The 21,097-nt window shown below is 33.3% G+C and overlaps 5 protein-coding genes across 7 annotated transcripts in view; 3 read left to right on the top strand and 2 right to left on the bottom strand.

Moving 5' to 3' along the window:
* The first annotated feature begins 98 nt into the window (after positions 1-98).
* On the top strand, positions 99-6,606 carry LOC117218392 (citrate synthase-like). Its single transcript, XM_076521021.1, has 8 exons — positions 99-224; positions 821-1,039; positions 1,460-1,798; positions 1,888-2,093; positions 2,571-2,703; positions 4,422-4,613; positions 4,715-4,816; positions 5,642-6,606. Exons 1-8 carry the CDS (start codon positions 99-101, stop codon positions 5,849-5,851), a joined length of 1,527 nt encoding a protein of 508 aa, XP_076377136.1. The 3' UTR covers positions 5,852-6,606.
* On the bottom strand, positions 4,873-9,584 carry Ugalt (UDP-galactose transporter). 2 transcript variants are annotated; one of them, XM_033466726.2, is made up of 5 exons: positions 9,389-9,584; positions 9,000-9,082; positions 8,803-8,922; positions 8,504-8,718; positions 4,873-8,399 (listed from the first exon to the last, which is right to left on the bottom strand). In XM_033466726.2, the coding sequence occupies exons 2-5, from the start codon at positions 9,016-9,018 to the stop codon at positions 7,752-7,754; spliced, it is 1,002 nt and encodes a 333-aa protein (XP_033322617.2). In that variant the 5' UTR covers positions 9,019-9,082; positions 9,389-9,584; the 3' UTR covers positions 4,873-7,751. The 2 variants fall into 2 exon arrangements, with proteins under 2 accessions (XP_033322617.2, XP_033322616.2); XM_033466725.2 differs by having other exon boundaries at positions 9,424-9,584.
* An 838-nt stretch (positions 9,585-10,422) lies between these two features.
* Positions 10,423-12,255, top strand: LOC117218450 (eukaryotic translation initiation factor 3 subunit I). The gene is made up of 5 exons (XM_033466834.2): positions 10,423-10,734; positions 11,010-11,256; positions 11,342-11,622; positions 11,695-11,895; positions 11,969-12,255. The coding sequence occupies exons 1-5, from the start codon at positions 10,732-10,734 to the stop codon at positions 12,215-12,217; spliced, it is 981 nt and encodes a 326-aa protein (XP_033322725.1). The 5' UTR covers positions 10,423-10,731; the 3' UTR covers positions 12,218-12,255.
* Positions 12,256-13,696: 1,441 nt separating this feature from the next.
* Positions 13,697-16,207, top strand: LOC117218437 (interferon-inducible double-stranded RNA-dependent protein kinase activator A homolog). Its single transcript, XM_076520948.1, has 2 exons — positions 13,697-14,548; positions 14,625-16,207. Exons 1-2 carry the CDS (start codon positions 14,204-14,206, stop codon positions 15,285-15,287), a joined length of 1,008 nt encoding a protein of 335 aa, XP_076377063.1. The 5' UTR covers positions 13,697-14,203; the 3' UTR covers positions 15,288-16,207.
* A 393-nt stretch (positions 16,208-16,600) lies between these two features.
* Dhc1 (dynein axonemal heavy chain 1) overlaps positions 16,601-21,097 on the bottom strand; it is a 41,148-nt gene continuing 36,651 nt past the window's right edge. For both annotated transcript variants that reach the window (XM_033466801.2, XM_033466802.2), the window contains exons 31-34: positions 20,040-20,351; positions 18,638-19,089; positions 17,947-18,241; positions 16,601-17,003 (exon numbers count right to left, since the gene is read on the bottom strand). In XM_033466801.2, coding sequence (XP_033322692.2) covers positions 16,617-17,003; positions 17,947-18,241; positions 18,638-19,089; positions 20,040-20,351 — 1,446 coding nt within the window. In that variant the 3' untranslated portion in view covers positions 16,601-16,616. The remainder of the gene's footprint in view (positions 17,004-17,946; positions 18,242-18,637; positions 19,090-20,039; positions 20,352-21,097) is intronic.

Raw genomic sequence — 21,097 nt, 5'->3', positions numbered from 1 at the left:
AATTTTAAGCTTCAATCTGCAACGTGCAATAAATTAAAAAACATTTTGAAGATACGAATTTAAAGGGCCGCTGTCTTTGGTACTCCTATTTGGGAAAAATGAATCAAATTATGAGAGGATGGATGAACGCACCGACAATTATGTTTACCAGGCCGCACAGCAATAGTAATTTCGGAGGACGACGACAGGCATTGACGGTTGGAATTGATTTACCGATGTACGAGGTTACTCGCAGCCAATTTGATTTTCGAAATCATAACCAAACTTGACCAAACCGATCGATATTTGAGCAATTAATCCTCGCCGGGCTAAGTCGAGTTATTTTTAATCCATAATGTAAATTATGTTATAATTATAATTTTTCGTCGGGAATTTCGAGAATTAACGAATTAATATAAACTGAACTATTCAAATAAAAACGTTTCGCTCTACGAAACAGCTACAAAGCTGTAATTTCGTATGACTTGCCATGTAGTTGCAACAAGGAACAATACGATTTATCTAGTAGACTGTTACATTACAAAATATAGATTTCATGGGTGAACAATTAACTCTAACGGAAAATTGTTGTAGCATTCTTCTAAAGAAAAATGTATTTATCGTAAATTAAATTCTCTACAGAACACGGTAGAATAGAATCAATAGTTAATATACTCGATCTCTGTAACGAAATAAGTCGCTTTCTTAATTCGTAGAAAACTTAAAAGCTTGCTATAGATCGAAAGCAAACATTTTAACGTTATTTCTGCGACATGTGACGCGTGAAAGCTACTAATTTAGGAAGTTACAGATATTACTGAAGTATAAAGGAACTGATTAAATTAAGGTAAGCAGAACAAGAGGTACGCCCAGTGCAAACAACGACTTAAAGCAGGCCCTATGGGAAAAGATACCTATCCACTATGATCTACTAAGGAATTTTCGTCAACAGCACGGATCCGCCGTAGTCAGTCGCATCACCGTAGAAAATATATACCAGGGCTTGAATGGCGTGAAAACGTTGGTTAGGGAAACTTCGGAAACAGATCCGAAACATGGAGTAAGTGTGACTTAACAGTGAGAAAAAATGAAGAAAGTAATATTTCAAATATCAAAATACATTTCGATGCTATGTAAGTAAAACTTACAAGAACGCTAAGAATAACTGTTCTGGAATAATGAATTTTAACGCGGAGCGTGGAATAGTAATTTTGCTTGATTATCTATTTATAAAAACACTTTAAGAAGAATATGTTGAACAAAAAATTGCTAGATAAAATTATAAATGATCCTTTTAGGCATATTCGGTTCTGTTTTTGTCAAAAAGGTCCGCCGTTCGAGCGTTGATAAAAGCTAATCCAAGCACACCGTAAAAGCGACGACAATGATTATTTAAACGATTATTTAACCATCGTCAAAAATTTGATTCGTATCATCTTGCTATCGCGAGCAGATTTTTAAATGAACGTTACACATTCAGATCAAGTTCAGAGGATTATCGCTGCCAGAAGTTGTGACTTTGCTACCACGTCAAGGGAAGTCACCGAGCGCAGAATCTGTATTTTGGTTGTTACTTACTGGCGACATACCCACGCAAGAACAAACAGCTTCGCTAATCGCTGATTGGTCGATACGACGTCAAAGAAATAAGCATTGGTGGTCCGGTCCAGGTGGAGGAATCGTTGGTTCTATCCTTCGAACCCTTCCGGAGACAATCTCACCTTTGGGGAAGCTATCGGTGGCTCTGAGCGTTTTCGATTCGGGGAAACATATGAAGGAAGCTTTGAAAAATCGAACGTCAAGTTACAGCTATTGGGAAGTAAGTTGAAAAATAATGGATCTTCGTTGCGGGATTCCCTTGATTTTTACGGAGCTTCCGTTTATAAAATCGAATGCTACCCTTTCGAGTACACGTATGAAGATAGCATGGAATTGCTAGCCACATTGCCAGCAATTGTTGGGCTGATTGCCAAAGGTGGAGGGTTCAACGACGTCAAAGTCGAAGGAGATTGGGTGCAATTTCTAATGGAGTGTTTAAGCGACGCGTACGGGATCACGGAAAATAAAAAGAAAACGATCTTAGATTTCCTTCGATTGTATGTCACCTTGAATGCGTAAGTTTTTTATTTTTATCTGTAAAGACATATGTTACTCGTAAATTCTGATTTCGATGAAAATTACATCGAACGAGTAATATCCATTTGTAGATTTCACAGAAAACGATTTTTAAATAAATGTCTTGCGTTCCTATTTTTCCCAACTTAACTTGTTGCTTCTTGTCAAATTCATACGATGGTGAGAAATTTGGTAATCGTATTATTCGGCCATCTGCCCTCTACGTTCCGAGTTAGTTTTCTATTAATAATTTTATTCATTACTTTTGTATTAATATAGTATTAGTTGTTTATTACTGTCTCGGAAATTAATAAAGATCCGTAGGCAAAATTTTATATTTAGGTTTCCTACCTCTTCCACCCCTTTCCCACAAAATCTCTGTTCCAAATATTCAGATATTTGTACACTCGAGGAAAACACTGACTCGATTTTGTTGCAAATAATGTCTAGTTTGTTGTATACAAGGTTTTATTTAGGGACGAAGATGGAGGCATTCCTGCTATTCATGTCACAGAAATACTCAATGCCTGCCAGCTGGATATAAACCAAGCATTAGCTGCAGGGATTTTAGCGTATAATGATGAGCCGAAGAGTGGCACAATGTCACAAGTAAGTCAAATGAATTTGGTTAAAGTCAAATGTATCTCATGGATTTCCCTAAATCTTGATGTATTAAACAGGAATCCAAAAGTCGAGTTCCTTCAGTTTTTAAAAATTAAAAAGAAAAACACGCCGAATTTTCATTTTTAACCTTTACCTCTTTGGATGTACGAAACCCGAGTAAAAGTTTATTGTAAAACAAATTGCTTTTCGCGTTTTCTTACCCTGTTTCTTTTTGCTATGTGTAAATGACAACTTTGAGAAAAATGCTGTTGACCCCTATTTTAGAATATCCAAAGAATATTCAGGAATTTTCAGAAGCCAAAATAATGAATAGTTTAATCCTTTGCACTCCAGTGGTGACTCTGAGGCACCATTAAAAAATTGTTACATCACGTTTCAAGATAATTTTTATATTATAAAAGTTTAGATGTAAAAAATTGTTAAAAGTTTAATTGTTGTATGAGTCACGAGACTAAATTTCATTTGCATAAAATGCACTTTGTCATATAAAATAGAAATACCATAAGTCAGAAAAATTAATTTAGATTTACAGCTAAAATGACTTCGAGTGCAAAGGGTTAAACGTGACAGCCGTTTGAAGTTGTTACGATGTGTCACGCCCATTGTATAATTTATGGAATTTTTATATATGGTGTGTACAGTAAAGGTTAATATCCTTTTTTCTGCTTTAACCGCGAAACGTGTGCAAGCGTTTCTTATGTAGAACGATTCTGTAGATTGTCTACCAATTGCAACGTGATACTTTATTAGAAAAATGAAGACCGTTTTGTCCTCGAATAGATTACAAAGCGAAACGTTCCTAAAAACATTAAAAAATTTATTTCGTAACTGTCTTTACCATAAATTTAAAGTTTTCCCTTTTTAACTTACTTTACTCATAAAACTTGGTGAACGATCATTTTTAATCAGGAAATGCACGTATCGAAAGCAGATATTTCGTATTCGGTTAATTTATAATAATTGGTCCCCTGGTCATTAGGGACGACTATTTTTAATATGAATTTTATTCCACGTGCCTATAGATTAAATTTTCAGTAGGCTTTCTTTGCTTTCTTTTGATATATAGGTTTCGTTGAGATCCTTGAGGATTTTTTATTTCGAGCACTTTAGAATTATGTGTTGAACTGTGAGTGACAAATTGTAGAATTTACATCGAGGTGGGGTCTCAGTTTAATGGAGGAGTTTATTTGTCAGTCTTGTATGTCCGATTATTATTAATCTGAATACAAGTTTGGCTTTTCTTGACTGATAGCCCCGATCGAAAACTGAAGTGGTTGTTATTTCGAATATGGCTTTAATATAGCTTCTTACGACGTAGTTTCTACATCGATAGATAATAGCTAACACCTCGAAGTTGTTCAGACATCTGATATGCATTAATTGATATGTTTAAAAAGTCAGGGATCTTTAAAGTATTGCAGATGAGGATTCTTTCTGGTAAGGACAGTGTTAGACAACTCAACACTTATCCTAGAACCACCGAGTCAGTTACAGTAATTCTATCCACCGAAATTTCTAATATATTTATTATGTATAACGTTATGTGTACCTTGAAAATGTTTTCTTCATCCGTAATTGTAACTATTACTATTTTTCATTCTTTCTGCCCTCATTTATTGCGATTGTCGTTAAAACCCGGCACTACTTTGCAAACGTTACATATCGTATTTACTTTAACATTTCGTTTCGTTTCCACGATACAGTACATGGAGTTTCAATCGAAAATACAGACCCTTCTCGGCCGAGAATCGAAAGAAGAAAACATACAAAATTACGTGACATTACTAGCTAAAGACAAATTAATTGGTTGCAAGGAAACAGATGTTCCTGATCCACGATACACTGCACTATTGCATTATGTCATAGAAAATATACCCGATAATTCCGGTGTAAATGTACGTAAGCAAATTTTACTGTGCATCACGCATTTATGAAATGTTACAAATATTTCTCAGCATAAAAGCTTTTGCCTTTTTCGATTCTGTTATATTCACAGTTGTCTCGAACTATTACACGGATACTAACCACAATGATGAAGACTGCTAAAGGAAAAACATATCATCCGGAACAGACCAGTATCGTGGCACCGGTTTTTCAGGTACGAAAACATACAAGGTACATATGCAGTTCGTCGAGAGAAATAATGTTGCGTAGTTAATTCTTCGATATCAAAACGTTTTATTTGATCGAACAGAGTATGTGCGTCAGTACTTTTATCTTGTTTACATATCGCCTCAAAATGCATTAGAATACTTTCTGATAACACCTTGAATCAGTATCCAAATTTAAAGATATTGCAGGTCTAAATATTATACGAACAATACGTGTATACGATTGTTGCTATACTTTTTATTCGAATGAAAGTTTCTACGAATAAAACATAATACTTTCGATCAAATAGAAATAAATATCTAATCTTCGTCGGTTCGAATAAAATATAAAAACGGGTTACAATGTTTTGGATATTTACGAAATACATATGTATTTACCTAAATACTATATCTCTTCATCTTAATTTCTAGTTATTACAATAAATTTGAAATTTTTTTATTTTACGCGAAGTTAATTACTTGCGCGTTGCTGAAATATCACATCTTTCGATTTCGTTTTGCTATGAATAAGTTATACAAAGTTTGAATATCGACACAAAATAGATTCAACGTGTAATTTCATGATTAGACTGGGAATCTTTATGCGATATTAAGTTCCTGAGAGCTAATTTATCGAGAATGCGCTTATAACAGAATTTCTGTGCCCCACTAGAAGTTTTATTATACATTTCGACGAGATCGAAATCTTGTTAAACTTCTTTCCTACGTTGAGTTTTTGAGGATCGAAAATGCTGTAAATGTATAAAGTCCACGGTCTAATCGTCACGTTCTAAGGCAAATGCTTCTTGTACACGTATTACTCTCTGCTCTAGGCCTGCGGATTAAAAGACATGAACATCAATCAACTATTATTGTGCGTGTCGAGAGCATTAGGTGCAACAGCATCTAGTATTTGGGCAAGAGCTGTTAATGCACCGGCCGAGCATCCAGCTTCAATATGCACGCACAGTTATTTAGAATCGATAAAAGGACCATGTCCGAAGAGAAAACGCGGGAAACAAGTAAAAAATTCTCGAAAATAAGTACATATTGTTTCACTATAAAAAAAATCGTCGTCTTTTAATTTAAATTACTAGAACTATATTCATCCCATTCCCTCATTGACTTATAGAGTTTCGTTTTCATAAATTGTTTATACATAAACTACACGTGAAAATCTATCCTGTACGATTTAAACTTATTCTAGAATTTATTTCAAGAATTGCACTTTGATACACACAATAACAAATTTGTCGTTTTCGAAATCTAGTGTAAATTGAATTATTTCATTTTATAAAAGAAATCAAGTTACCTACACGATAAAGATATAAATTGAAAATTTTATAACAATACAATTTTAATAATTACATTCAACAGTTGAACATGTACAATAGCTATCAAATTTTAAGTCTATTAACATTTTTGCATCTTCGGGTGAAGAAAAAATTAATAAAATTTGGTAAACTTGATAATTTTGTTAAAATTTCTTTATAAACATATAAAGTTCGAAAAAATCGCCTTTTTTTGTGTTTCGGAAATTCGCTTGTATATGTCATATGAGTATACATCACATATATATTTATATACGTATAAAAAAATTGTAATATTATTTGTGCTTTCTGTCTAGTAGTAAGATCCATATTTATTAGCGTTATATTTAATTAAGTACAATATAAATGTAAAGATACGTGCCACTTAAGACCTACAACCTTCTTCCAATACCCACATGTGTAAGTATTTACAATTTAAAGTGTGTTAACAATGTACAAAAATATATTGATTGAAAACAGAAACAGAACTATTTATGATGTACTTATGTATGTGTTTTGATTAATATTATTCAAAAATAGTTTCCTATTAATATGTTTAGAAATACAACTTTTTCAAAAGAAAATTTTACTTGGTAATTCATGTAATAAATCTTTCAATTTTGTATAAAGATGTACTTATATATCATATACATTGTTATCGTTCGTTTCGCGAAATATAACGATTTATAAAATGATGTATTCAATATTTGAGATTACCTATTGCTATCAGCTAACTTACATTGTTATGATCACATTATTGTTGGCATTGAAAAGGCCAATTTTAACTATTACATAACAAAAATAAGATAATTCAGTGAAGTTGGTAATATAATATTTTCAAGCATATCTATCATATATTAATTCAAACAATATTAGAGGCGAAACCATGATAACAAGAAAATCAAACAAAGGTTTGTTGAGACGAGCAACGATTTACAATCTACTCTATTTGAAAAACAAAGATAATAAAGCCTCACACGAGCTTCACAATTATCTAGTACTTTTACTAAAATAGGTTAACCAGCCACCATTACTGTTTTAAACATTGACATATAAAATAACATAAAAACGAAATTATGAAACGTTACGAATACTTAATGGTTAATAATAGATGTTCTACAAATATGACAATTAGTAATTACAAAAAGAATTCTTTTATTATAAATTACGCCTATTTTTAGCTCATGATCCAATAGTCCAATTGCTATTTTAGAATTTTTCATTCAGTAATATTTACAAATTGTTCAATTTGTAACTAGAAAGATAACAATTTTCATACTGCATATCATTTATAATAATTTTAAAACGAAAACTGTACAATTAATTATTCAACTATGATTTACATTGTTGAATGCTGGTCACAACCAATACTAAATAGGCTTTCCTAAATATTATTTCTTGTGAAAATAATATACTCACATTTATTTTATATAAATATAACGAAATACTGACAATGATCAAGAACACAATCTCTCCATTTTCAATTTAATACCTTAGAATTTACGTTGACAGCACGATCTCGGGATCGACGCGCGGCTACATTGATGTCGCCACGCATAACATTTTTATTACTTTTTTTAAATCTATAAGCTGTCGAAAAATGATCCGATCGGAACATTTCGACCCCCAGATGTCAAGCTCTCTGGGTTGAAGAATGTCTGTCAACATGCGTTGGTTTCGGTTGGTGCCCATACAAAAAAATTGAACAAATTACTAAAACGGCTCCTACTGCAAATTGCAAAGTCAAATTGAAGTCAAAAAGATATATAGATGCTATGCAAGAAATGATAATTGCTAAAGATGTAGCAAAACCTTTGAGTATATTGTCAGCATACTTAACTACCATGGCAACGATAAGACCTCCACCTGCTTGAAGAACAACTAAATAACAAACAAATAAATCATATCCAAAAAAGAAACCTTGTTTTCGTATTGTACTACCATCATTTATAAAACTTGTAATTAATCCAAAAGGTAGTGACAAAAAACTTAATTGTACATTTCTCATCCATACTGAAATATCAGAATCTTTCAGTATTTTTTCAAAGTATATGCCAGCAAAACCTGATAAAAAGCATGCGCTTAATGCAGCAGAGAATCCTAATATACGATTCTGTTCTATTTCAGAGGATATAGCACTTTCTGAAGTTCGAGCTAACTGCACTAATATTACACCTATCACTAATAATATTACAGCTCCCCATTGAGTATTTTTCAAAGACTTTCTTAATATTACTACCGCAAAAAATGCTGTTGTCAAAATTTTTAGTTGGTATGTCACCTGGAAAGTAATTTACATAGTAATCTCAAGCATTATTAAAAAATTCTAATAAAATTCTAAAGAGAGAGAGAGAGAGAGAGAGAGAGAGAGATAATGATCTATACCTGATGAGTTGCTGCATCTAAATTAGACGCTGATACATATAGGAGATTATTTTGTATGATATATAAAAGAGATGGCACACAGACTTTTAAAGTGTCAATAGGTTGTTTTATAATCGTCACTTTCAAAGATTCACAGAATTTCATAACATTTTTTTCTTCCCAAAGAACTAATATTAGACACGTTAAAAGCTTAACAACCTCTGCCATAACAACAGCTAAAAGAAGATATAAAATGTAGGAGAAAAATAAGTTCATTGTACGTATCATAATTATTTAACATTAAAGCACAATATACATACCTGTTGAAGATAAAAACATGTCCCCTGATCTGGTACGTGCATATCGCATACTAAGACCAACAAGGGCATTTTGTAATGTGAGAGTAATTAAACTAACATATTTTAATGCCTGATTGTTTTCTATAAATAAAATTTCAAATAAAATATGAATGAATAGTACTGAATCTGCATAATAAAAAATATAAATCCATACTCACTTTGCAGTGGGTTTATCATAGTTATAATTTTTAATAATTCTCTTAAATATTTCTTTAAAAGAGAAATTAATAGATCACCTTATCTGTAAAACAATATATTAATGAAACCACTATTTTAAAATCGATTACATGATTTATCAATGTGTTTCAGCATTTACAGTATGCGAAAATGTACGAAAATTATAATCAAAATTATGGTATTCTTAAGACATTAATTTTATGAAAAAATAAATTTTTATTTCATAAAATTTCATTCTTCCAAATGTAAATTAATTAAAAATATCCACAATGCAATTGGTTACATATTTATTGTACATCTTTCTATTTAGAAATATAAATATATGTTTTTATTATGTCGAAATACTCTTGAAAAGATACTTTCACTTTACCTCTCTATGCTTTTCCATTTTTAAAAATGCCTTACCTACATGATGTATGATACAGCCAGAGAAGTGTACACGTTGACATATACCTGATGCCACTTCCTATAACCTTCACATGAAAACAAATTGACATACAAAACAAATCCAACACGTGTTGGATGATTGGTGTTACACACAGGTGTTATATGATTGCATATATGTATGTATTTATAGTTATTAACCCCACTCTTACATTTCTACATATCCAATGAAAAATGATATTGCGGCTTTTGCAATTGGCCAATGGAAATACACTACAATAATACCTCAGGTTTTGCACGATCTTTTTACCTCCCTTAGCTTTTACAAGTATCCCCATCATTTTACTGCGCATCCAATCCGCAATGATGTCTGTCTTAGCATTGAATCGTTAGCCAATCAGAGCAAAGTTATTTCTACTCCTATTCTCACTAATGAAATACGCTGCGGCCGGAAAGTTTGCAGAAACTTATAATAATTCATATAATTTTAAACAGAAGTTCTTTAAAAGTAATTAAATTTTTAGAAATAGGTATTCCAATTTCAGTTTATTACGAAATGGTTCAAAATATGTACATATTCGTGTAACACCAACGATCATTGAGCATGGAGTTTATCGCCACGCTGTAGTTGTGCGAACGGTCACTAGACGAAGCTAATTAGTAATATTTTCGACCGCTAGGTGGTACGAGTTTATTTTTCTGTGACCACAGAATATAATATTCTGTGACAACACATGCTAACACATGCATATACAGGGTGTCTCAAAAATGTCTCGTAATCCGGAAATGGAGGGTTCCTGAGATCATTAGAAGCAACTTTCTCCTTAGCGAAAATGCAAACCGCGGCTTCGTTTACGAGTTATCAACGAAAATCAGTGACCAATGAGAGGCGAGATCTGCTGGCACGAGACGACGGAGCCAATGAGCGGAGCTGGGCTTCGCGCGCTTGTTGGCTCGGCCGCCTCGCGTCAGCAGAGCTCGCTTCTTATTGGTTGGCGTTTTTCATTAATAACTCGTAAACGAAGCCGCGGTTTGCATTTTCGCTAAGGAGAAAGTTACTTCAAATAATCTAAGAAATCCACCATTTCCGGATTGCGAGACATTTTTGGGACGACCTGTATACACTGTTTTGAGTGCGTGTGAAAGGCTAATACAGTAAATTCTCTGTGTCGATTGTCAACTTTGGACTTGTCAAGTTTGGAACTTCTTGCCTAGTACTGCTATGGAGTCTCGTGGCTAGAGTCATATATACCAGGATTCTGCACGAAACCGATTCGGATCTCTTGATCTTTCGTAAACATTTTATTTAATTGTGTACTGCACCAGAAGATGGTTAGTCGTGATCATTCATATCGTCCGTTGTCAATAGTTTAAACGTACTTTTCGTAAAATATTTAAACATGTGACAGTATAACCTCAATGTAAACCTTATGTATATACATACTTAAATTGTTTTAAAGCGCATTTGATTTTGTAAAGGTTCGATTGCTATTGTGATGTTCAATGAATTTGCTTTGTAATGCGGTTAAAATGCTGTCGTGCTTAACCGCTTTTTATGGTTATGTTAATGTAACTGAGATGTAAATAAATCGTTCATTATATTCCAGAAACCCTTGATGTTACACGGGCACGAGCGTGCCATCACAAAAATCAAATATAATAGGGAAGGAGATTTATTATTTTCGTCAAGTAAAGATAAAAAGCCAAATGTTTGGTATTCTTTGAATGGAGAACGTCTTGGAACATTTAATGGCCACAATGGTTCTGTATGGTGTATCGATGTCAATTGGGACACAACTAGATTTATATCTGGCAGTGGTGACAACACATTGAGAGTTTGGGACTGTCAAACTGGTTTGTATATTGTGTTAAGCAAAAGAAAAGTTGATTCACATAAAAATTATTTGATTTTCTACTATATTTTGTAATTCACATTTAGGCAAAGAAATCGGTCAACTCCAAACAAATAGTTCAGTAAGGACATGTAACTTTAGTTATTCAGCAGACCTTGCTGTCTATTCTACAGACAAAGCTCTCGGTCACCAATGTGAGATGTTCATCATAGATATCAGAAATGTTGATGGAGCATTGTCACAAGAAGATGCAATTTCTAGAATTTCTGTTAATGGTCCCAGAATCTCTGCCATTTTATGGGGTGCTTTAGATGAAACAATTATTACTGGCCATGAAGATGGTGAAATCATTCTTTGGGATGTGAGAGTAAGTAACATCAAATATTTTGTAACATTTCCAACACTATCTGCGACTAATCAATGTACCTTATTTTTATAGACAAGAAAGAAGTTGAACAGTGTTTCAAGTCACAAGTCTCAAATTAATGATATGCAGTTCAATAAGGATGGCACCATGTTTGTAACTGCATCAAAAGACAACACCGCAAAATTGTTTGACAGTGAATCGCTAATGTTATTGAAGACATATAAAACAGAAAGACCTGTAAACTCTGCCACAATTTCTCCTATTTTCGATCATGTATGTTCGCACTCGATCATGACACACGCAAGATCATATTTCTGATAATTCATGATGATTATGTTTTCTACAGGTGGTTCTTGGAGGTGGTCAAGACGCAATGGATGTAACAACAACGTCCACTCGTCAAGGAAAGTTCGATTCGCGATTTTACCATTTAGTATTTGAAGAAGAATTCGCGCGTTTGAAGGGTCACTTTGGTCCAATCAATTCTCTTGCATTTCATCCAAATGGTCGCAGCTTTTCTACAGGTGGAGAGGATGGTTATGTTCGTATTAACACGTTTGATCAATCGTACTTTGATTTTCATTTTGAATACTAATTATTAAGTAGAAAAATAAATATTTATCAAACAAAGAATACTGAATTGGAACTTACATTGATGATCTAGTCGTTTGGTGTTTTAGAGGCTCCTTAACCAATCCTTTTTTAAGTTTGTCTGCAACTTTTCCTGCAGTTTTGAGAGCATTTTTTCCGCTACCTGTAAATAAAAAAACATAAATATAAAGTAACAACTTTTGTTGCTACTAAAGTAGCAACTTTTAAAAAACTTTTCAAATACTTTACGCGAAGTCGAGTACACGAAATTGGAGTCGGGTCGGGATCCCGAAAGTTTATAGAATTCCAATACCCGAAAAAGAAGTCGGGTCGAGTCAGGATCTCGAAAAATTGTAATGTTCGTGTATCCGAATCTAATAAAGGCAACTTCAGTAATATTATACAATTAGAAATTTTTCAGTGACAATAAATGCGATATTTCTTAATGATTCTGTCTTTGCGTGACTGCTACCATATTATTACTTATTACTTATTACTTATTTTGTATGATATATAAAAGAGATGGCACACAGATTTTTAAAATGTTAATAGGTTCTTTTATAATTGTCACTTTCAAAGATTTGCAGAACTTCACAACATTTTTTTCTTCCCAAAGAACTAATATTAGACATGTAAATAAATGTACAGTCAATCCTGTTTCTGTGCGGTCTTTTTTATACGATTTTTTTTGTGCGTTTTTTTCCTGCGGTCCCTATCTACTGCACAAAAACAGATTTGACTATATTCATATACCACACAAAAACATGTTTGACTGTCTTGAAATTATATCGTGTTTGATTTTATTTAAATCAGAAAATGTTAAAAAAAAAGTCTGTTTTAAAATGTTAAAATTAAAAAAAGTTATATCATTGTATTATGAGTTGTCTTTCGGGAATTCGATTCAAAGGAGCCGCGGAGCGTGCCGTAGCACACGTGTTCACTGACTATGTCAAACTTTAGCATCGATGTAGTGAGAAAATCGATAAATTACAGGGCCGTAGCAATATCACAGCGCGAACCTGAGAATACTGAAGTAATGCGAATCCAGGAGAAATTACTGTACTGTGATTGGTGAGATCTGCCGGCATATGACAGATTACTCGTTCATATGTAGGCTATTGCGCATGGGCACACCGTCTAGCGAACACGTTTCTAATTTCGTAGTTCGTATAACCGCGAAGATCTTTCTTTTTTAATTCAGACATTATGAATTCATTATTATGAATTAATTATTTTGTATTTAAGATTCAACCCCCTCCCTTTTCCCTACAATCGCATCGGATCATCATATTCCCCATTGCTGGCTATCATTAATATTTCAATATTTCTATGTCTGAAATTACAACTTTAATATTTCTGTGTTCGAAATCACAACATGTAACGGGAAAGCTTACCCACCCAACCTGATATATCCTAGACACTAATCCCGATCCTCGTGCCATCTATCGGCAGATTTTTTTCCTATTAATATACAGTCAGAAATGGCTGCCATATTGGGAATATTGACAGCTGTATGAAGATTTTGATCGCGAATTTCTTAGTTACGATAAATTTCCACAGAAAACGTTTATCAGTTTCGTGATTTAAGCGTTATAACTAATTAATTAGTGTATAACACATGCATTTTCTTTGTCCGTCCCTTTGCTAGGAATATACCGAAGTTATTCCGTTTTAGAATAATTTCGCAGTTCACTATATGTACTTTGAATTTACCGCGTTTATACATTTCACTGCTTCTGTATTGGAAACAAATATGTGTGACCTTGGTATACGATAAAACAATTTTATATTTTATCCGACTGTTACACGTATTGTGTGATTAGTGGAACTCTACTTATGCTTTGAGTTTAAATGTAGTTAAGATGTTTTTGATTTAGCAGTTCTTAATTTATTCGTTAAAGAATGAAATTTAGTGTCTATCAATAACAGAATACAGTAACCTTACCATAGTATAACAGAGACAAAGGTGTAAATAGTGTAGTTATACAATATGATTAAAACTCCTATATCTATCCTTCAAGAAATGATGGTAAAGCAACAGTCAGTGCCTGATTATCAACTTATACACGATGGGGGTGGCACACATATGAATACCTTTACCTACCAAGTTACTTGCGATGGCCTTACAGCAAATGGTACTGGACGTTCTAAGAAAGATGCAAAGCACGAGGCTGCAAAAGCAATGCTGGAAACTATAGCAACACATAGAGGATATCTTCAACTACCTGCACCAACTTCGCAGTCGCCTTTAAGAACACCTTTACCCCCAGTAATTCCTGAAACAGAAAGACTGCCCCCTAATGTGCCATTTGTTAATGCAGTGGGTGCTTTAAAAGTAAGATGTAATCTTTACTCTTTGTTTATGGAATTATTGTAAAGATATTAATATATCATCAATCTATATATTGTAGGAGCTATGTATTGAAAACAATTTACAAGAGCCTCAATATGTACAAGTCAGTGATGTTGGGCCTCCTCATAGAAAAATATTTACTTTTCTATGTAATGTAGCAAATTTTAGAGAAACTGGAGTTGCAAGAACAAAAAAGCAAGCAAAACAAGAAGCAGCAAAGAAGATGTTACACAAGTTAACAGACTTAGTAGCTGATTTGAATATTATCACAGAGCTTGGTGACAAGGAAGAGGAAACTGATCCTACTAGTGAAACTGCAAAATCTCTTTATCCAACATTATCAAGGTTACCAAACGCTAAAAAGATTAACTTAGGCTATAAAATATCGGAATATCACATTAAAGTGAAGGAGTCTATAGATAGTGCTCTATGCCAAGAATTTGTAACAAAGTTGGACACCCTTGTTCCTGAAGATTGTAGTAATATTACACCAGAATTTGTACAAGAATTTCAATTAAGTTTGCAAGATCTTTTGTTTTCTGTAAATTTAGAACTTAGTTCTATATTTATAAAACCTCTGAAAGAAGATATTTATATTACAGCTATAAAAGTTAATACTTCCCCGGATACTGTACAAATAGCATCAGGAAATTCGAAAGAAAGAGCTACATTTTATGCTTTATTGAAGATAATAAAAACATTAAAATTTTTTTTTAAGTAAAACTGGAATATTTGGCTATAAAATAAATCAAGAACAAATTTTTAATAGAAAACATTTTACATTGCGAATGGAATGTATACTCTGCTAAAATATTGTTAGTGAATTCATTTTATAAGTCTAAGTTGAAAAACAAACTTGAACATAATGAAAAGTCTTATTGAGAAAATTTTTACTTAAAAATTTTAATATTTATGTTTGTCTTTGTCCATACAAACTTTAGTATATTAATTACAATATCTACTGTTTGTGGTGTGAATTATTTTTCTATTACATTACTAGCATTTACCTATTAATTTGTATTAAATAATTGTGGGGGAATCGGTAACAAAGAGAGGTAAATAACTTAGTTACATTAGAAAGATTCTATTTAATAAAATACAATTTAGGTAGAATAAAAAAGTAAACGCATAATTGCAATCAAGAATATATGTTGCTTTTCTTTTTAAAATTTCTGAATCGGATTTTTTGTCTTTTTTTACAGAATTTGGAATAAATCAATCCAAATCTAGGAGATATGTAAAAATGTAATCTAATCAACCTATTGTTAAAAATATTGGTCATACATTAAAAATTGTTCATTATAAAATTAATTATAATTCGTGTTTATTTCATTTTTGCGTTATTAATAGATTTTCAAGAAAGAGTGACAGGAAATATTTTTTTTTAAAGTGATATAGAGATGATATGTAGCAGTTGAGAAATGTAAAAAAGACATTTTTGTTTCAATATACTTAACACGGTAAGATTTGTACAAATTTAGTTAGGACTTTACATACCGACATTTTATATATTTCTATGTTTTGTCAACAAAGTTGAAAGATTTTTTTTGAAAATTCAAAACTGTATTTATTCTCGTGGCGATACTCCTAATTACAGGTTTCTGAGAAATCAGAAAATAAAATAAGATGACTCATCGTTAATTTTATGTTGTATCCTTCAATATCACACGCCGATTTTATATCAGTTACATCAAATGAAATATCCTTTTATTCGCAATTATTTTGGTATATAGACATTGAATATTTTGAAGAGGTTTACAAAGAATTTAACACTTTATTACTAAACTGAGACTAAATAGACGCTAATCAAATATTAATAATAATAATTTATAACTAACTATAACGAAATAATAATTGCCAGGAAAACAATGGCACGCGAGTGACGTGATCAGACCTGGGAATTAGATTGAAATGTCATCCTATATAATTTATGAACGTACAGTATTCTCCAAAAGGATTTCCAACATTTCTCAGAGTGTTTTCTATTACTAGATAATAAGTTCCGAAATGGAATGATTAAGGAAAGAAATCGAATCGTTTCTGGAGTATTTTATTTGATGTCACATAAAAGCGCTACGCCCCGTAACGTCCAGTGTCGAGGATTATGGTCGGTTTCGAAATCGATCGATCCTATATACTTTGTATCTGTTCTCTGCGGTTTCCTATATATAGGACACTCGTAAAGCTTTGGATCCTTGCCCGCAGTTGTGTTTATCGCGTAAATGTAAATCACAGGCATCTGCTCGTATAGGACCTTCGGTTTACTTTCCACCAACTTGCCCGTTTTACGATCGAGCGAGGCACCTTCCAGGAATAGACCATGAACGTAGACCCCCTCCTGGGGCTGATTCCTAATGTCTTCCTTATTGAACCTTGTAATCAAATTTTGCAACACCACGGAATCCAGGGCCCATCCTTTGTGTGCTCGAGTTACCTCCTTCGACATACATATGCAACATTTTAATATGCTTGAGAAACATCACATGTGCAAGCTTTCATTGAAAAACGTTTGCTGCAAATATTGTTCTGGATATTCGAAATTAATTACGATTTTTTATTACTATTATTATATCCGAATGTAATAGAACATTTAAAGAATTTACAGCTTTTCTTAGACGACATTTTTATCATACTTTATAAGGGGAGTACAATGAATAAAGTAAATATATTGCTGGATGCTATTAGCGTTGACAACGAACATATTCAAATAACACTGAAGCTATTCGACATGTAAGAAAAAACAACAGAAAACAATTTGTTTTTATAGCCCTATTACCTACCTAATTATTATGACTAGATACGTTGACGATCCGTGACATTTATTTGTTATTGTGATATAAAGTCTCGCGCTTCAATTTGTACACATACTCAAATCATAATTATTATTCAATTTAAAAACATCAATTTTAGACACGTGATTAAATAACGAGAATATATGTATAATCATTTGCATACGGAAAATTTATTCTGATTCCGTACTGGAAACTGGGACGTATTTATTACTGAAGTAATGTTCCAAATAAAAAGTAAATGCAAGTGTATGAAGTATATAAGTCTTTAAAAGAGAAAATTATATCAAATAACTTCAATATGACAAATATCGCAGAACTTCGGCCAATTGGATTAGAGGAACATAGATGTTCGTTAATTCCTAAAATTTCCACAAGATCAAAGTAGTTTAATTAATGAAATTGAAATCTCTAATTTCTGTAAAATGTAAAAATCCGCAATCTAACGATGACCAAAGGCTGTAAATAATGAATTTAATAAGGCAATACTACTTCCACTAGTTTCTTTTTTGAAAAGGTTGTGGCAAGCTATAGTCAAAGAAATATTCTACATTTCTATACCGATAAAAACGACTTTTCGTTTCAACTAACTTGTCGCATAGCAGTTAAAAATCCTTGGGGGTTGAAGAAGCCGGTCATCCAGAAAACTTTAGGTCTGCCGTGAATGCACCATTGTCTAAATTGGTAGTCTCTCTCTAGAAGTTCGGTGTACCAGAATCCGAGGGTTGCAGATTCCCAGGATATCTTCAGCCATCTTTCCGGTATACGCGCATCGTACATAGCGTCGAGAGATTTTCGTAATCCTTGGCTCATTACGATGGTACCTTCGATCGCTAGTTTTAGGTTCGTCAATGTGCTGCGCACTTCTTTTATCACTCTTGTAATTCTATAAAAAATGAATGAAGTTCGTATATGAACAGAGCTGGATAGAATATTATTTTTAAATTATACTTCCGAAAATAAATTATTTTAATGTAAACATGGTTTAAAATAATATTTCAAATCACATGTTTTATTTGAAATATGCGAAAGATATTTTTCTTAATTTGGAATATTTAGTAATGCACGAGTTATGAAGGCTTACGAAGAGTTACCAGGGCAAGGTTATCAATCGAAGATACTACTATGTTTCAGATTACAAAAATAAAATATTTTGTTCACTGAAATTACATTTCCGATTTGAGATCCTATTTTATTTCAATTATGAAGATCCTATCGTTTAAAATAATATTTGAAATGTTTTTCGTAAATATTAGTCAGCTCTGTATAGGAATTTTAGCACCTGTCGACTTCTTGTCTCAAGAATATATTCATCGGCAACAAAGCTCCCATTCGTTGAAGCGCTTCTTTCACTTCGAAAGCGTTATACTGTTTCGGTAGCTTGGCCAACATGTCGCTAGCTAATTTGTAGACAACGTTCTCCCTTGTTTCGCCACCCTGCGAGCCTCCTTCCTTCGGCTGGACGCTTAGAATTGTGTCCAGTATCCCTTTCGCCGTATTTATTTGATAGGTGATGTCCGCGTTTGGATGTAATCCGAACACCTCCGGAGTGTCCGTAGCAGGCAACGCGTCGATGTAATCTATGTATCCTTGAAGATTTCTAGTCTGTGGTAGCTTGTATCCACGATAGAATTCGAAACCGGGACGTAACAGTACATCGCAGAACCAGACGTGCGTAAACGTGGTCAATAACCGTTTGTCGAAGTCGTCGGTGACTCTGCCTCCATATTGGACCTGTGTTCGCAAGGATATGAAAATCATGTTTAATCATCTTGCCTTCGAACTGGCTTCAAGAATAAACGATTTATTGTTTCTGCCACCATGTGTAGAATAGAATTATTTGAATGTAGATTAAAAATAAATATAACCACGGTTTATCTTACGTTTTCACCCCACAGAACAATGCGAATGTAACAAATTCTAAATTGTATGTAATACGAAACGTTCTTTGTTACATTAAGTTTAACGTTAATACTACAGAAAGTAACATTTAGTTTTCAATTAAATTATTTTCACTTTTGTATCAAGGATATCCTAATACTGGCACAAGAAAGGCAACAAATGCAACGTTCTCGACAAAGGGCCTAGCCGATTAAGACGGTCAAAATTGCCCTTAGAGGTTCATTAATGAGTATTATACCGTTCCATAGCTGACTGAGAAAAACTCATCTGTGCAAAATTTCAACTCTGTAACTAATCCGTGAGGGTAGTTACAGGGTAAATTAGATTGCGCGCTTTTTCGCACATTTCCCCCTTCGGTGGTTTTTTAATATTTTGAAAAAAATGTGGCCGACTACGGGAACAGAGTTCTTTCTTCCTACATTACACTTTATCGGTTAGGCCCTTTTTGTTCATCAACTAGTAAACTAATTCTTTCAACATAATCTAATCCTTTCTTTTTCTCCTGAACGGGATTTAGAATCTTGTGGGTTTTATTTCTTTAGCGATGCTATTTTCCACAACCTCATATTTATTCAAATTCGATTATTATTATCTATTAATTTTCATAAGTATGGAATATTTTAATTGGCAATGGTCATTTACTAAAGTCAAGTGTCTAAAATTAAGCGGTTAAAGTTAACGGTTCTTATTTTGATAGAATACAGATTTCTGTGAAAATATCTTGTTTTTATTCCGTCCAACAAAAGGGTGCAATTTCATGCGGTACAACGAAATCAGCAAACCTCTCCAAGCATGTAGCAGACAGTTGGCCACGACACCCCCCTCTTTGGGTCCATGTCATCTAAATGATTCTGTATGAATTGAACCGAGGCCGCGAAATCAGCCTGATTAAATTCATACGGAATATTCCAGCCAAGGGGTCCGAATTTCCTGCGTTCTTGAACAACCGTGTGCAGGAACGCTACCGCGTACAGTAAAGGTGGCCATTGCGATTGTGTACTATAATCCAATGTATCCTGCGTCACAGCTTGGTATGTTCTCTTCAAACTGGCTCTGATACCTTGCGGTGGCTCGTTTGTGAATTTGATCGCCATCTGAGACAGTATTTATACTATTTAGTATAAGAGTGTACGCTACGTTTCATGAAAATTACCGGACGTCATAAAAATAATTCGTCGGTCGATGTAACAATGAAAGAATCAACTAACGTATCGTACGACCTTTTTCTACTCTGAGAAATATTACTTCAATTACGATAACGTGGTTCATTAACTGCAACCAGCGTTAGGTGCAAGAATGATCGTTTTTTACATCAATCTTTCAGTAGGTTTGAAAATATTATTTTCAACGCACGACGAATGTCAGACTAAATAAAAAGATATTATTTTCAACGCACGACGAATGTCGGACTAAATAAAAAAATATTATTTTCAACGCACGACGAATGTCGGACTAAATAAAAAAATAATATTTTCAAACCTACTGAAAGATTGATGTAAAAAACGATAATTCTTGCACCTAGCGCTGGTTGCAGTTAATGGACCACGTTATCGTAATTGAAATAATATTTCTCAGAGTAGAAAAAGGTCGTACGATACTTTAGTTGATTCTTTCATTGTTACATCGACCGACGAATTATTTTTAACTGCAACCAGCGTTAGGTGCAAGAATTATCGTTTTTTACATCAATCTTTCAGTAGGTTTGAAAATATTATTTTCAACGCACGACGAATGTCGGACTTGTACAAAAGCGATATCGAAACTTCTTCAAAGGAAAAACTAATTTTTGTGAAAGTTTGCACCGCGTACACTCTTTTACCATCAACGTTCGTTCAACGAG

This window comes from Megalopta genalis, chromosome 4 (genome assembly GCF_051020955.1).
Source record: "Megalopta genalis isolate 19385.01 chromosome 4, iyMegGena1_principal, whole genome shotgun sequence".
NCBI classification, from domain to species: domain Eukaryota; kingdom Metazoa; phylum Arthropoda; class Insecta; order Hymenoptera; family Halictidae; genus Megalopta; species Megalopta genalis.
The sequence above is the reverse complement of the archived record's forward strand: the minus strand, read 5'-3'. Positions and strand labels throughout refer to the sequence as shown.